Source organism: Malus domestica, chromosome 10 (genome assembly GCF_042453785.1).
Source record: "Malus domestica chromosome 10, GDT2T_hap1".
In the NCBI taxonomy this organism is placed as follows: domain Eukaryota; kingdom Viridiplantae; phylum Streptophyta; class Magnoliopsida; order Rosales; family Rosaceae; genus Malus; species Malus domestica.
The window spans coordinates 35,239,138-35,256,486 of NC_091670.1; the positions used below are offsets into that span (position 1 = coordinate 35,239,138).

The window sequence follows — 17,349 nt, forward strand, 5'->3', positions numbered from 1 at the left end:
ACATACAAAGATTATTCATTACCCCCCTAAGTTTCTTCAGAGGATTCAATGGGACATTTATGGACCTATCCAACTAACATGCGGACCATTTAGATATTTTATGGTATTGGTTGATGCATCAACACGATGATCACATGCTTGCATGTTGTCCACATGCAATGCTGCGCTTGTTAAACTCATAACACAAATTATTAAGCTAAAGGCTCACCACCTTTATTATCCGATTAAGTCGATTCGACTGGATAACGCTAGAAAGTTTACGTCACAGACTTTTGACGATTATTACATGTCAGTAAAGATTGATGTGGAATATCATGTACCCCATGTTCACACCCAAAACGGCATGACAGAAGCTTTCATAAAGCACCTTCAATTGATAGCTCGAACTTTGGTTATGTGAACCAAACTACCAGTATCTGCCTGGGGCTATGCAATATTGCACGCAACCATGCTGGTCGGCCTAAGGCTCACCGCTACTCAACCACATTTATCGTTACAGTTGGTCACTGGATACGAGCATAGCGTCTTGCATTTACTGGTGTTTGGGTGCACAATTTATTTGCCAATAGCGCCACCACTACGTACCAAAATGGGTCATCAGAGAAAAATGGGAATCTATGTCGGTTATGATTCGCCATCAATTGTTCGTTATTTGGAACCCTTGATAGAAGATTTCTTTACCGCATGTTTTGTGGATTGTCACTTTGATGAGACAATCTTCTTATTGTTAGGGGGATATAAGCATGCTAACATTCCCGTAGAACACCACGAATTGTCGTGGTATGCTCTCATTATATCTCATTTAGATCCCTGCACTACCCAGTTTGAAACTGAAGTGCAACCAATTATAGATCTTCAGAGCATTGCTCAAAGCATGTCAGATGCTTTTAATGATCTAACAAAGGTGACAAGATCACATATACTTATTACAAACGCACCTGCAATGATAGATGTACCTTGCGTACGTCAACAACCCATATGGGAATACCGAACCGTCCCCGAAGGTGGGGAAGCCACACCTTCCACGCGGCAAGGTACATTGGTGGCTAGCTAATCATTTTCTCCAACCCTGAAGCGTGGCAGACCCTTTGGTTCAAAAGATTCACAACCCCAGAAGAGGAAAATGGCACCAACTAGTGACCCTAGTTTGAATTCGACTATCGCTCACTCATTCATTCAAATGCATGAGGTTATTCTAGATTACGGTAATACTTCATATGAAACATGTCAGCCTCCCAAGAATTGTGAGATTTCGGTCTACTACGCAGTATTGGACGATGTTTGGAATTGGAATAAGATGATTGTTGACGATGCCTTTGCGTACTCAGTATCTACTAACATCACGTTTAGCGATGACATTGAACCACGTTCCGTCGATGAATGTTGAAGTAGAAATAACTGGTCAAACTGGAAACAAGCAATCCAGGTCGAACTCGATTCACTTAGAAACGTAAGGTGTTTGGGCTCGTAGCTCCTACTCATCCATATATGAAGCCTGTTGGTTACAAGTGGGTTTTTGTGAGGAAACATAATGAGAATAATGAAATAGTGCGATACAAAGCACGCCTTATAACATAAGGCTTCACTCAGCGCCCTGTGATTGATTACAAGGAGACGTATTTCCCTGTAATGGACGTTATAACATTCTGCTACCTAATCAATTTGGGAGTTATCGAAAAAACTGAATATGCAGCTTATGGACGTGGAAATCGTGTATCTCTATGGGGATCTAGATATGGCGATATATATGAAAGTTCCAGAAGGACTTTAATTGACTGGTTCAAATGGTTTTAGACCACAGAACACTTTCTTGATGAGGTTGAGGAGGTCACTCTACGGATTGAAACAATCCGGACGGATGTGGTATAACCATCTGAGTGAATCTTTGACAAGTCAGGGTTATGTGAACAACAAATTATGTCCATGCATGTTCATAAAGAAGTCACATTCCAGATTTGCAATCGTTACAGTTTATGTCAACGACATGAACCTCATCGGAACTCCCACAGAGCTTGAGGAAACTGCTACGCACTTGAAATTAGAATTTGAGATGAAAAATCTTGGGAAAATTTGATATTGCCTCGGCCTGGAGACCGAGCATTGGTCGGATGAAATCCTAGTACATCAATTGAACTACACCTAGAAGGTTTTACATCATTTTAATGAGGCTAAATCGAAGCATTCGAGTACACCTATGGTCGTTCGAACTCTAGATGCTAAACGAGATCCCTTCCATCCAAAGGAGGATGATGAAGAGATTTTGGAACCCGAAGTTCCTTACCTAAGTGCAATTAGGGCTTTATTGTACTTGGCTCAATGCACTAGACTCGACATTTCCTTCGCTATAAATCTATTAGCTAGATATAGCAATGCGCCTACACGCAAACACTGGAATGATTTTCAAGACATTTTTCTCTACCTTAAGGGTACAACATATTTGGGCTTGTTTTATACTAGCGAATTTTCAAGTGTTGCCGCCCCCTATGGTACTCAAATTGATTCCTACCTTGTTGGTTACGCATATGCTGGATATTTGTCTGACCTACATAGGGCACGTTCTTAAACGGGTTATGTCTTTACCGTTGGAAACACCGCTATATCTTGGAGGTCTACTAAGAAAATGACAGTTGCAACTTCGTCGAATCATGCTGAGATTTTCGCCCTACATGAGGCATTGCGTGAATGCTTTTGGCTGAGAAAAGTCATGGAACACATTCGAAGCACTAGTGATCTTACATCTGTCGTTAACCTTCCTACGACGATCTTTGAAGACAATGCATTATGTATCGAGCAGTAAAGAAGAGATACATCAAGAGAGACAACACTAAGCACATAGCGCTAAAGTTCTTTTACTCACACCAACAACAGCAGCATCAGAACATTGAAGTCAAGCAAATTCGTTCTCAGGACAACCTGGCCGATCTCTTCACCAAGTCATTGCCTAAGTTTAATTTTCAGAAGCTCGTCCAAAGAATCAGTATGCGTAAATTATCTTAGTTGAATCGCTTGTAGTTCTCTTATTTAGAAGTTATGTCTAACTCAGGGGGAGTATCCTAAAGTTACTCACTTGATCTTAATGTACTTTTTTTCCTACGATTAGGAGCATTTTTCCCACTGGGTTTTTGCGACCTAACGAGGTTTTAATGAGGCACCCATCCTGGGATGATCATACTCTGTTGAGTTCACTACTTTCGTCTTGTTTGACGTTTGTTTTAGACATTATGCATACTTCTTACTTTTCTCCTTAGTCTATAGGTTTTCCTAAGCCTGGCAATTCCTGACACGACCCGATAACCCGACACGACACGACACGACACGAAATTAACAGGTGTTCGGGTCGACACGATAACGAAACGGGTCGTTATCGGGTAACCCGATAAACACCTGTTAAGATAACGGGTTTGTTCGGGTATACACGTGGATAACACGATACACGATAAGCAGAATATTAATTTAATAATTTATAACCCTAAAAAAATACTATAATAATTATATATATATATATATATATTAAATTAACTATAATAATTATAATAATTATATATACTATAATAATTATACCCAAAATATTAACTATAATAATTATATATATATATATATATATTAAATTTTATACCCCTAAAAACTATAATAATTATACATACAAAATAAATAGATTTAAATCTACTTAATAAATAAATATATATACACACACACACACCATTGAACTTCATGAGATACAAATTATACGAAACTAATTTCAACGATCCAACCGTCAAACATGTTTGTATATACTTCGAGATCGCATACGCCAAAAATTGCAAAAAACAAACATTCAGAGAGCAAGTAACGGGACAAAACTTTTTTACGGTTATAAACGAAAAATCAAGATTTAACGGTCATTTTAACTCCGATTTTGATGATTTTTTACAACCACTCCTTGACCCTATATGAATACAATGATTGAATTCGATCTTCAATTTAAAATATTTACACTAGTGGATACCACAAAATCTTATGTTATACTTAATAAAAGTATGAATAAACTCTTAAGTATTAGTGAATCTATTGTTTTGATGGGATACGCATTCTACAAAACTAGTTTCAATGATCCAACCATCAAACATGTTTGTATATACTTCGAGATCGCATACGCCAAAAATTGCAAAAAACAAACATTCAGAGATCAAGTAATGGGACAAAAGTTTTCAACGGTTATAAACGAAAAATCACGATTTAATGGTCATTTTAACTCCGATTTTGATGATTTTTTACAACTACACTCCTTGACCCTATATGAATACAAGTAATGAATTCGATCTTCAATTTAAAATATTTACACTAGTGGATACCACAAAATCTTATGTTATACTTAATAAAAGTATGAATAAACTATTAAGTATTAGTGAATCTATTGTTTTGATGGGATACTCATTCTACGAAACTAGTTTCAAAGATCCAACCGTCAAACATGTTTGTATATACTTCGAGATCGCATACGTCAAAAATTATAAAAAACAAACATTCAGAAATCAATTAACGGGACAAAACTTTTCGACGGTTATAAAAAAAAAATCACGATTTAACGGTCATTTTAACTCTGATTTTGATGATTTTTTGCAGCTACACTCCTTGACCTTATATGAATACAATGACTGAATTCGATCTTCAATTTAAAATATTTACACTAGTGGATACCACAAAATCTTATATTATACTTAATAAAAGTATGAATAAACTATTAAGTATTAGTGAATCTATTGTTTTGATGGGATACTCATTCTACGAAACTAGTTTCAATGGTCCAACCGTCCAACATGTTTATATATACTTGGAGATCGCATACGCCAAAAATTGCAAAAAACAAACATTCAGAGATAAAGTAACGGGACAAAACTTTTCGACGGTTATAAACGAAAAATCACGATTTAACGGTCATTTTAACTCCGATTTTGATGATTTTTTACAACTACACTCCTTGACCCTATATGAATACAATGATTGAATTCGATCTTCAATTTAAAATATTTACACTAGTGGAAACCACAAAATCTTATGTTATACTTAATAAAAGTATGAATAAACTCTTAAGTATTAGTGAATCTATTGTTTTGATGGGATACTCATTCTACGAAATTAGTTTCAATGATCCAACCGTCAAACATGTTTGTACATATTTCGAGATCGCATACACCAAAAATTGCAAAAAACAAACATTCAGAGAGCACGTAACGGGACAAAACTTTTTGACGGTTATAAACGAAAAATCACGATTTAACGGTTAATTTAACTCCGATTTTGATGATTTTTTACAACTACACTCCTTGACCTTATATGAATACAATGATTGAATTCGATCTTCAATTTAAAATATTTACACTAATGGATACCACAAAATCTTATGTTTATACTTAATAAAAGTATGGTATAGTACTATTGTTTTATTTTTTTTCATAATTATTTTGGTAAACTTCTCATAATTTGAATGATTTTTAATGTTTGGTTTTTCTATGCTTAGTTTATGCAGAAGATAGTTATGACGTGGAAAACCTTACTGAAAACATCATCAACATAACTCTTGAAGGCAATAGATCAAGCCAAAGTTCTAATGCAATTTCATGATGATCGATGTAAATCGAGGATTTTGTAAATTGAGGTTTAAACTTTTGAGAAAGATTTCACAACCTTGAAAACAAAAACTGTTTCATTTTGCATATCCTTGCACATTTAAAATTTGTAATAGATTAGTAGTGTATGTATTATTTTTTTATTAGGCTCTTATTTTCGAGTGTAGATGTAGTACTTAAACGACAAATGTGTTTTAATGTTTTGAAGTAATATTTATGTGGCAATGTGTGGTATGTGCAAATTTAAGAAAAAAATATATTTTTCTTAACGGGTCATAACGGGTCAGGTCACTTTACCCGTTGGGTAAAGTGACACGACCTGTTAAGGACCCGTTAAGATAACGGGTGTGACACGACACGACCCGTTAAGATAACAGGTGTTACACGAAAACGACACGAACACGACTGACACGACCCGTTTGCCAGGCCTATTTCCCCATACCTTGGGTTTTACCATAGCGGGGTTTTATGAGTTTTACTACCAATGCATACTTTCTTAAAATTTGATACTCGCTTTCACCTGTTGTGTCGATGACTTCATTAACTATTCTACCTTCTCTACTGAAGATCTGATGTGATGGTTTGTTAAGTATTTACACACTCAAAGGGGAGTGTTGCAATTATATTTAGAATAGGAATGTGATTGTGTAAATCCTAGTAGATTTAGGAATGTATCTTATATTTTCTATTAGGAGTTGATTACCTATTAAGAGTTGTAATCCTAAAGGGAAATGTTTTTACCTATCCTACTGCTATAAATAAAGGCACAATGGGGTAATACAAACACACCTCACAATTAAATCACTCTCTCTTCTCTCTCAATACCGCCAGCCCCCTCTCTCTCTAATCCCTTAGATTAGTTCAATCAAATAGGCCTACAACAAGTTTGTTGTTATGGTAAGAAAGTAAAAGAAAAAAAAAAACTAAAAAAAAATTTGAAAAGAGACGGATCAGTATGAAGCTAGTGACTTGGTTTGGATAAAGTCGCTATCTTCCTAGTGACACCCTTCAAGGATGATCGGGATACAGTCACTATCTTTCTAGTGACACCCTTCAATGATGATCGGTAGCGAAGTAACGATCGTATCCTTTTTTTTTTCCTCCTTTTTTCTTTTTCCATTGATTATTTTTCCTACATTACTTTATTTAGATTCAAATCCCTTTACATTTGGATTTTGATTTATATCCTTGTTTTTGAAAATTTTGAAATGGATTATAAGAAATTTTTCACCGAAAATACATTTTGTAGAACATAAAGATGATAGTTTGGTGTTGTGGTATGGTAAAAACGAAAATTTAACAAAAATAAACAATAAAACATAAAATAAATAAAACTAAGGGAGTTTTAACGAAAAGCCCACGATATTGTTCACTTTAACAAAAAATCACATTTTTACACTAAAAAATCAATCATGGTACAATTCACTTTACCCTTTATTTTGTCCTTATCGTTAAAACTCAAAGTTTTCAAGCCCTTTTCATTATTTTTTCTTTAAAATTAATGGTTTAGGCGTATGGAGATGAGCTCAAACTCACACCAAGACCCAAATTCATGCCATTGGGAAGGCCCAAGGTGCAGTAGAGCAGTAGAGGCCCATGAGGTTTAGGGTTTAGGAGCGTGTGAATAGTAACAGGTGAAAAATATAGTAGTGGGCCTTAAAATAATACCTTGAGTTTGGAGCGTTTCAACTCAAAGCGCATTCGAATTTTTTTCCCTCGGCACAGTCGGAAGTCTGTGCTGATGCCTAAATCAGCCATGGCGTTTACCATTGCTGCTTCAGTACCAGGACAAGTCATTGGCTTCAGAGCAGAGCGGTACAGCCTCAAGGCTGTGGCCTCCAAAACATTGCCTCTGACCAAGGAAGAAAATATCGGTAATATCAGAAATATCGGTAGTCCGAAAACACGGAAATATCGATGGAAATATCGGTAAAATATCGATATCGATAAAAATTACATGGAAACCACGGAAATTGTAAGAAAAACTTGGAAATTTTTAATGAAACTTTGTAGGATGTTTATTTAGTCAATTATCTATTAGTTTATCACAAAAAATTGGAAGGAAATGCATTGCATGATGGATTTAACTGATTTAAGTTGATTATATAGCGAGCTGGCAAACATTGTGAGTATAGAAAATATGTAGTAATTAATGAAAGAAGTTTAAACACACCATAATCATTTATATATAATTAATTAGTACAATATTTGGAGGTTTTATTTAGGATATTAAAAAAAAAAGGGAAGTGAATAAAATGATGAAGAATAATGTACCGAATTTGATACTTTAAATTTCTTACACATAAGAATAAGACTAAACTTTAATTTGGATGCCGATTATGTTTTTTCAAGTTTATATAAAGTAAAAGAATTGAATTTTGGAAGCCAGGAGTGTGTCAATTGAATTTTGGCCGGCGTGCAAGGTATCAATCTCTTCGTCTCGTCGAGTAGTACAACTTTCCTTTTTGTTTCACTCAATTTCGTTGAGTATTGAAAAAGTTATACTCATTTGAATCTTACCCAGATTCCGGCGACCTCAGTGGCTTTCGAGGCAATTTCCGGCCAAACCACAATGAGTCAGACGTCGTGTAAGGTACCATTCTCTTCGTCTCTTCGAGGGCTACAACTTTCCTTTTTGTTTCACTCAATGTCGTTGCGTATTGAAAAAGTTATACTCATTTGAATCTTACCCAATTTCCGGCGACCTCAGTGGCTTTCGAGGCAATTTCCGGCCAAACCACGGCGAGTTGGCCGGCTTGCAAGGTATCAATCTCTTCGTCTCGTCGAGTAGTACAACTTTCCTTTTTGTTTCACTCAATTTTGTTGAGTATTAAAAAAGTTATACTCATTTGAATCTTACCCAGTTTCCGCCGATCTCAGTGACTTTCGAGGCATTTTCCGGGCAAACCACGACGATTTAGACGTTGTGTGAGGTACCATTCTCTTCGTCTCTTCGAGGGCTACAACTTTCGTTTTTGTCTTGCTTGATTTCGTTGCGTTTTGACAAAGTTATGGCCGTTTAAAGTGGGTGTAAAATTTCGGCCAAAATTCTGATTTTCTCTTCCATTGGGGGAGTCCCACATCGCCCATGTGAGGGCAGTGAGCAAGCAATTTTTCCTATAAAAGCCACATTCCCCCAGCTGAGAAAATCCTAGCTTGAATGGCCTTTTGGCTATGATCAAGTGAAGTATATGTTGAGTTTTCTCAACATATTTAAGTATTTTTTAATATTATGTTGTGATATTATCGATATTTATCGAAAATATCGAAAATATCGTGATATTATTGATAATATCGTGATATTTTGACGAAAATTATTTGGATAGTTAAAAAAATTTCGGATCTTCAAAAAAACGATAATATCGGTGATATTTTGCCGATATTATCGATATTTAAATCCTTGCCTCTGACGACTGAAACCTCCGTTGGTGAGGTCATATGATAGAATAAAACCCTAGATAGGATACCTTGTATTCCGTGTTCCACAGGAATTGTATTAACACTTAAAAATTGGATTTTGTCCATTCATTTGTTATAACTCTATATAGACCTGACACATCACAAGTTTTTAGCTTCAAGGATTAGAATTCAAGGATTAGAATTCCTTGAAAAATATAACGCCAACTTACGTTTAGTTACGTGAAACAGAGAATCTTCAGGACCCATTTTTTATTGCAAAGACACATGATGAGTGGGCACATTACCTAATATTAAAAGCACGAATAATTTCTATGAACTAGAGGTACAACTTGGGTTGTGCCAATCCAAATCCGTTCATGTTTAATCTGACTTTAAACCCGAACAAATGGGGTTTATTTATTTATTATTATTATAACCCGTCCGAAGCCAACTCAATTTCAACCCATTCATTGATTGTGTTGAGTTGGGTTGATAATTTGCCCGTCCATCCCCAACCCTACCCAACCCGACTAACCAAACCCAATCTAATCAGATTGTAACCCACATCAATTAATGCTTATACTACACGCAAGTGTGCCAAGTCCAAAAACCAACGCCCTTTCTAATAATTTTTATCAAATTACCCTTTATAATTACTTAAGCTTTTAGGGAATAAGAGGCTTTGATTAGTCAGCCTATATTCGTAGTCTCTAAATCCTAAAGCTTTATAGTAGATTGATTTATGAAATTAGAGTTAGCTAGCCTTGATGCTACTTGGCTGAAATTTTTTTTTAGGAATTCTTGGAAATTAAGTTGTTACAAGATTAAACTTAAAAAAGTTGGGCAACCCAAACCGAACCCAAGTAAACCTTAACCCAATTAAACTTGAGCCCAAATGAACCCGAATGAAATCCAACATGAACCCGAACCCGAATTGTAAAAATTGAGATAGGATTAGGTTGACCTTCCAACCCGTTCGAGTTGCACCCCAACTATGAACTTATGAAACCTTTCACAAAAGAGTTTGTCATTTGCAACCAAATACTAATTTACCAACAAGCAGATAAAAGAAAATTCAAGCCCGATTTTATTCCAACTTGAATAAATATGGGGTATAGACATTCAACTTTACAAATTTTTATATAAGTGATGTCTTCTTTTTTTTTTCCCCCAAATGAAATGATAGGAGCTTTATTATGATTTTTTTTTAGTACATTGATATTTTTACACTAGGGGGAGAGGGAGTTCGGCTAAGCCACACAATGGGCAACCTAATTTGGTAACAAATTCGTCATCCATGAGATTTGAACCTAAAAATCTTACTTCCAAGTGAAGAGGAATATCATCGTACCGTAGTACTGAGTGACTATGGTACTAAAAATATTAAAAATTGATACAATCTTCATCAACTAGAACATTTTGGATAAAATTCAAGAAGTCCTTAATCCAAAGAAACTTCAACAAAACATTAAAGGTCAACTTGGCCAAACTAGTTGTCATTAATATCCCCCTATAAAAATGTTCTGTAACCAGATTTAATGAACAATCTGGATTTACGTATAACAAAATACAAAAATTTACTATGGTCCAGTATTTAATGTGGACCGGAATTTTATAGGGAACTTTAACGAAAAACTCCCGGTCCTGTTCACTATAACAAAAAACCACATTTTTACACTAAAAAGTCAATCCTGGTACTATTCACTTTACCCTTTATTTTGTCCTTATCATTAAAATTCAAAGTTTTCAAGCCATTTTCATTAGTTTTCCTAATTTTATATTGTTAGAAAATTCTCAAAATATAATCAACTTCGGAGTTGAATTCAAGTTTATGTATAGTTATCGAAATTTATAGTTTGACCTAAATATTAGATTTTGAGGAGTAAATAATTTGGTATCATAAAGTTGTTTTTTCGTTAGAGAAAAATGTTTGACTCTTTACATCTAAGAACTTATTTCTCTTTACAGTCAAATTACAATTTGACACATGTGTGCATAATATATATTTTTTTTTTTGCCTTGAACAAGTCATTTTAAAATATATGTGAGGTCGTGATTTGCCAATAAAAGAGAAATGACTCACTACTCGTATATGTCAAACAAAATTCTTCTATAGACGAGCATCCTTCCCTAAATGTAAAGAGAAATAAGTGTGTGTAGTAAATGTAAGCTTTGAGCAGTCATATTGTTCAAGGGCAATCGTATATAGAGTCAAGTCCCTTTCTTCTGTAAGCATCTTGTTCATTTCTTCACACCAAAGACCCTACCTTTACCAAACCTTACAAAACCATGGAATTAAAAACCATAGCCAACTAATAATACCAAAACAACGTGAGAATTATACACTAACGTGATTGATGATTGAATTCTCAGCCTGTAAACTGCAAGGCTGGACAAGAAAGTGATTAGGTACAAAGACTACACAGCATAGATACACTACATATATAATGGCCAGCATCTGTATTTTGTAGTAAACAATTGCCAAGATTTGTTTAATTAATATTTCGATTAAACTCTAAATGTACTGAGGAGTAATGCACTAAAATTACAATATTTGTTTCCCACGCTAAAGTTCAGTCATATATGGATCTTGTTTCCACAATAAATTCAGCCTCCAAGTTCCAATTTCTGAGTGAATACAATCTTTCTTTTTAACCTACCGCATCTGGCCTCAAACTTTTTCCTTCTCTTTTGATGAAAATTAAAGTACAATATTTATTGTAATGAAATAAAATAAAAGGTCCATTTGACTAATTAATTAAGTTTAAGAAAATAGGGTTTGGTAATCATTGATATGTCCCATTTTCTAATCCACTTTTACAGGGATTTGTTTAATTCTAGTAATAAAAAAACAATATCGTCAGGAAGTTGAAAAAAAAAGTCAAGAACAAAGTCACATTTCCTTCATCTAAGTAGACAAGCACCATGTGCATACTGCATAGGTTTCTTCAAACCCAGCTTTCTCGCTGGGAATCTTGAGGGTCTGTCTTAATGCGTTCATATTTCTACAGAGTTCCCCAGGATTTGTTGACTAAGAACAGAATGGCACAGTCTAGGAAGGGGCATTGTCATATATCGTACAGTTAGTGGATTTTCTTGGAAGCCAACTTAATCCAACAGCTGCTCTTTTATTTTTAAGAACCGGAAACTGTTTAGTTAGAAGGACAGAAACATGGAAGCAAATATAGGGTAAATAATGAGAAAATTGTGAGGAAAGAATACTACCATTTCAATTTGTAATGCGATTACGTTCAAGTATAATATCAAACATTTACAGTGTAATATGAGGTTCACAATGTAAAGACCAACTTTGGTATATTAATACTAACATCATTACATGGAATTAGGTATAACAATAAGATTATTATGTAACTTTGGAGTGTGAATTTGAACAATACATTGTAGTTTACACTTTTTCGTAATTCACACATTGAATGCCAACCTCATATTGTAATTCCATTACGCTAAGTAGGGAGGCCGTAAGTGAATTACAATTGTGATTTCATGACGTCTCCAAGTACTAACCTACATCTATACTGTAATAAGACATCCATGGTATAGCCTATGTCCATATCGTGTAATTATCACCATTGATAGAAATAACGGAATCACGTCTAATTAATAATAATCTACTTTGTCAATGTAATATGACGTCAACAACATTACCTTCAACCTTGTTATACTAATTTTTTTTGTCAATCTTTCTTATAGTAATTGCAACATCATTTTGTGTTATTAACAATCATTTTACTAAATCATATTTACACTGTAAATACAGAAAATAACACTTGAACGTGATTGCATTACATCATCAACGTCCAATTTATATACTAAACGATAACCTAGAATTTCCTTTTTAAAATTATGCTACCTAAAGATACAAAACAAAACTAAGAGAAAATGATGATTAGGAAAGAAAATAAGCAAGCAATACCATCCCCAATTGCATGCGTTAGGAAAGAGAGTGGCGGCAAAGCAAAAGGCCAAAGGCGCTAACTTTTTCTCTCACGCCAACAAACACGGCAATTGCCAATAATAATTCTGAGGACTCCCTTCTGGTATTTCATCTAATCCAAGTAATAAAAGAATAGAATAAAAACAGCATCTTGTAAGTGGGGGAGGCACCAAACCAAAGGTTGAAATTTGTCAGATTAGGGTTCTTATTGTACCCTTACTACAGTTACAAGACACCGTCTCAGACTTCAGACCCCAAGAAGGAATCTGATTCCAGACACTTCAATTCCCTCCCCCGGATAAGGTAATTCGAACCTTCACTTCTTTCTTGCCCAGTTGCCCTTCCAGTATCATACTCTTATCCTATTTTTGTATGTTTATTTAATATTTTGTGCAGTTTTTTTGGAGGGATTGAATTGAAAATTTGTGTTCTTTCTTTCTTTGGTTGGTTCGTTTTTTATATGGATAAGCGAACAGTTATCAAATTTTGGTTCTTTTGGATTAATTCCTTGATGGGGTTTTCTGGGTTTTCGATTCGGAATTAGGAGCTGAATCGATTGGTTGATTGGTTTTTCCTTGTGGTATTTTTAGGTGGAGGTGGTGCTACAAGTGGCAGTTCTGGATCGATTCCTTGATGGGTTTTCTTGTTTGATTATTTAGAGATAGGCCTTGGAAGTCGGTGATTGGAAGGAACAGTTGTTTGTGATTTGGAGAGATTTTGTTGAAAATATAGAGCTTCAGATTGATTGGTTGCTTGCTTGTGATTGGATTTTAGTAATAATCGCAGCTTTAAGTTTAGAATTTCAGAGTTATTGTGTAAGAAATGGAGGGTCAGGCAATTTCTGGTGATGAGGTTTCTGTTAATTTAGTTAGAGAGGAAGACGAAGAAGAGTTCCGGAGCTGTTGTGAAGACGAAGATGAAGTTTGGAAGGAGACCGAAGAACCAGTGAAAGGGGAGACAAAAGATGAGTCAAAATATGATCTCGACGAATTTTCTGTGAAAATGTTCTTCAAAGGCATGTCCATAGCTGGCTATGGGGACCCCGGTTGTGGACTTTCTGGAATCGGAGTTGTCATGGAAAGATCAACCAATGTTCCTGCAATTCAGGTGCAGAAAAGGCTTGATTTTTATGTGGAGGAGCTTGTGGCTGACTATTTAGCCCTGATGGATGGTTTAGTGGAGGCTGTGCAGAATAAAGTCCGTAGGGTGTATGCATTTACAGATTCTGAACTGCTTTATGATCAGGTGAGTCCTTCACTACTAAACGGTAATGTTTCTTTCTTCATGTCGGTTAACGTTTTAGAAAGTCGTATTAAATATGAAACCAAGACTTTTGTATTAACCTTGATTTTTCTGGCCCATCTGTTTGCTTTCTGTGCGTACTTTGGAATATGATTTTGGGATTTTCAATAACTTTCAGTTCGAATTTGGGTTTCATAAGTTCATTGCTAGATTCTCCACTGCAATATCAGCATTGTGAGTGCTTGAATTCATTAAATAAAAAAGGTTTATTCTGTTTGATTATCCATTATATACCCTTTTTAGCAGCACAATTTTTATAGTTGAGAAGTGGATAATACCGTGTTATTTAGAAAACTACACTTTGAGTGATTGCTCTTGAGGATTACCTCATCTTTCTTCATTTGAGTTGTAGCACTAGCATTAAATTTTCAAATCATCTTATTGTATGTCAAGTTTGTTTTAATGACTTGAATTTCTGGCAGGTTTCACATGAGGAGAAACTTGAAGTTCCAATCCTAGTGGCACTGAGGCAAAGGATTTTAGAGCATGCCAGTAATCTTGAAGCTTTTGTTCTGAAACTTGCCCCTGATGTAGATCTTGAGCGGCCATCAAAATTAGCCCAAGTGGCTATTGGAGTTGTCTCTTTTCCGGCTAAGGGTGTTGAATCTCTTGAAAACTGTTCCATCTGTTGCGACGATAAACCATCCTTGATGATGATCACCATGAAATGTTCTCATAAGTTCTGTTCACATTGCATGAGAACATACGTTGATGGGAAGGTACAGTCCTCTCAAGTCCCCATCAGATGTCCTCAACTGAGATGCAAGTATTACATCTCCACTGCTGAGTGCAAATCTTTTCTTCCACTCACTTCTTACGAGTCATTGGAGAAATCCTTTGCAGAAGCAAGTATTCTCCACTCAGATAGAATGTACTGCCCATTTCCAAATTGTTCCGTCCTGCTTGATCCCCTTGAATGCTTGTCAGCTAGGGCAAGTTCATCAAGTCAGTCGGATAACAGCTGCATTGAATGTCCAGTTTGTCAGAGGTTCATCTGTGCGGATTGTGGGGTTCCTTGGCATACTTCTATGAGCTGCGAGGAGTTCCAGAATCTCCCATTGGAAGAGAGAGATGCTGCAGACATTACCCTACATCGCTTGGCACAAAGTAACAGCTGGAGGCGTTGCCAGCAGTGTCGTAGGATGATTGAACTCTCTCAAGGTTGCTACCACATGACGTGCTGGTAAGAATATTTTCATTATATTACACGAACTATTTCAATTTTAACAGCACTGACTAAGTTGATTGAGAATGGATCTTCATGTGTGTTTTTGTGCCAAAAAATGTGTTTTGTATGCTTTGAACCAATGTGTTTGAATTTCTTGGAAACTTGTTGCTTGCCTCTGGGGAGGGTACAATCTTTATGAAAAAATGATTTGAGTTCTAGATTGTAGTCGGTTATTATGATCTCAGACAATTTTTAGCTCTTGGGAATATTGATTTTAAGCAGTATATGCTGTGAGTAGGTTACTGATAGAGGCATACGTTTGCTTATTGAATCATTGTGTAACTATTAGATAAGAAATCAGTGCGTCCTTTCCGTTACAAGTTGTTGAAATTTACTGAGCATTTTGTGTTCCTCATATTTAGGTGTGGGCATGAGTTCTGTTATTCTTGTGGTGCGGAATATCGGGATAGCCAACAGACTTGTCAATGTGCCTTTTGGGACGAAGACAACAACACACAAGACTTGGTCACTCAGTCTATGCAAGAATCCGAGCAATGGGCGTGGGAAACATTCAATTCACTCCCCATGATAATGGATGCATACTCGGACCAAGAGAGATCGCAGCTGGCGCTGATCCAGAGATTCCTAGCTGGGGGGTTCAGTTTAAGCGACCATCCCCCTTATCAATCCCCACCTCGGTGTACAGATTCTTATGCAGACGCCATGAAAGATCTCCATCAGCTTCCTTGGCTCGAGAGGTTTGTTTCCGTTATAAGTGATAACTACTACGAAGAATATATCCAGTGAATTATAGGACTTCTGAAATTGGAAAATAATCTGCACAGCTACCCGAGAATACCTTTCATAGGAGTAAAGAGTGTCTCGCTCTATTCACTGCGGAGATTTATGTGCCTCTTTTCCTTTGTAGTTTCATAAGCATTGTGTTAAAGAGATATGCGGCCGTTAAAAAGCACCTTGTGTAAAACATAGGAGGGCAAGCGTCCATGTACTTTGCTGATAGGCGATAGCTTTCTTCTTGAAAGAAAAGAGGGAAAAAAAAGATAGTGTATTGAATTGAAATAACATTTATCATGTTATTGAATTGAAAAAATATTTTCCGTTTAAGATGCTCTGAGATGAAAAACACTAAATATTCATCAAAGTAAGAGTGATATCATTTTTTTTCTAGTGACAATGTAAATAAAGCCAGCAATGTTTTATGGCACGGAATGTTGGATGGTCAAGTATCGACACGTACAAAAAATGAGTGTAACGGGGATGAGAATGTTTCGTCGGATGTATAGGCTCACGAGAAAGGACAAGATTAAGAACGAGGATATTCAAGATAAAGTAGGAGTAACCGCAATTGAAGATAAGATGAGAGAAAATCAATTAAGGCGGTTGGGACATGTGAACCGAAGACTCACAAATGCTCCGGTTAGAACATGCGATTACAAGATAGATGCTTAGGGCAAAAGAGGTAGAGGAAGACCTAGAAAGACCTGAAAAGAGACTTGAAGAAAAGATCAAATGTATTTGGAGATAACATAAAACTTGATGCAAAATCGAGTACAATGACGTTCTAAGATTCATATAACCGATTTCATTTAGTCGGATAAAGCTTTGTTATCTTGTTGTTGACATTGTAAATGCTCGTTTTCCAAGCAAACTTAGTGTAAATGAGCTGTGTACGAGCTTTATCAGCCGAACAACCAAAGCTCAAGTTTGGGTTGTTTCCTGAACAAGCAAAAGCTTAGATGAACCAAATCCACTCCAAATTAAATACAAATTCGAGCTATTTCGAGCCAATTTACTTTGTATTCATATGCAATGAGCATAGTTGTCCCATTTTGTATGATAGAAACCCTCTTTGTCATGTATGTTTTTTAAGTAAATGGGAAAGAGACCACACTCACCCC

The 17,349-nt window shown here is 35.8% G+C and overlaps 1 protein-coding gene across 1 annotated transcript; it reads left to right on the top strand.

Moving 5' to 3' along the window:
• The first annotated feature begins 12,863 nt into the window (after positions 1–12,863).
• On the top strand, positions 12,864–16,555 carry LOC103422309 (E3 ubiquitin-protein ligase RSL1-like). Its single transcript, XM_017328686.3, has 4 exons — positions 12,864–13,263; positions 13,551–14,205; positions 14,685–15,445; positions 15,853–16,555. The coding sequence occupies exons 2-4, from the start codon at positions 13,783–13,785 to the stop codon at positions 16,235–16,237; spliced, it is 1,569 nt and encodes a 522-aa protein (XP_017184175.2). The 5' UTR covers positions 12,864–13,263; positions 13,551–13,782; the 3' UTR covers positions 16,238–16,555.
• The last annotated feature ends 794 nt before the right edge of the window (positions 16,556–17,349 follow it).

What these genes read in the sequence shown, in the direction of transcription:
- LOC103422309 (XM_017328686.3), top strand. Translation starts at nt 13,783, where the DNA reads ATGGAGGGTCAGGCAATTTCTGGTGATGAGGTTTCTGTTAATTTAGTT. An exon ending in CTGAACTGCTTTATGATCAG is followed by an intron (nt 14,206 to 14,684) that starts GTGAGTCCTTCA and finishes AATTTCTGGCAG; the next exon opens with GTTTCACATGAGGAGAAACT. An exon ending in TGCTACCACATGACGTGCTG is followed by an intron (nt 15,446 to 15,852) that starts GTAAGAATATTT and finishes CCTCATATTTAG; the next exon opens with GTGTGGGCATGAGTTCTGTT.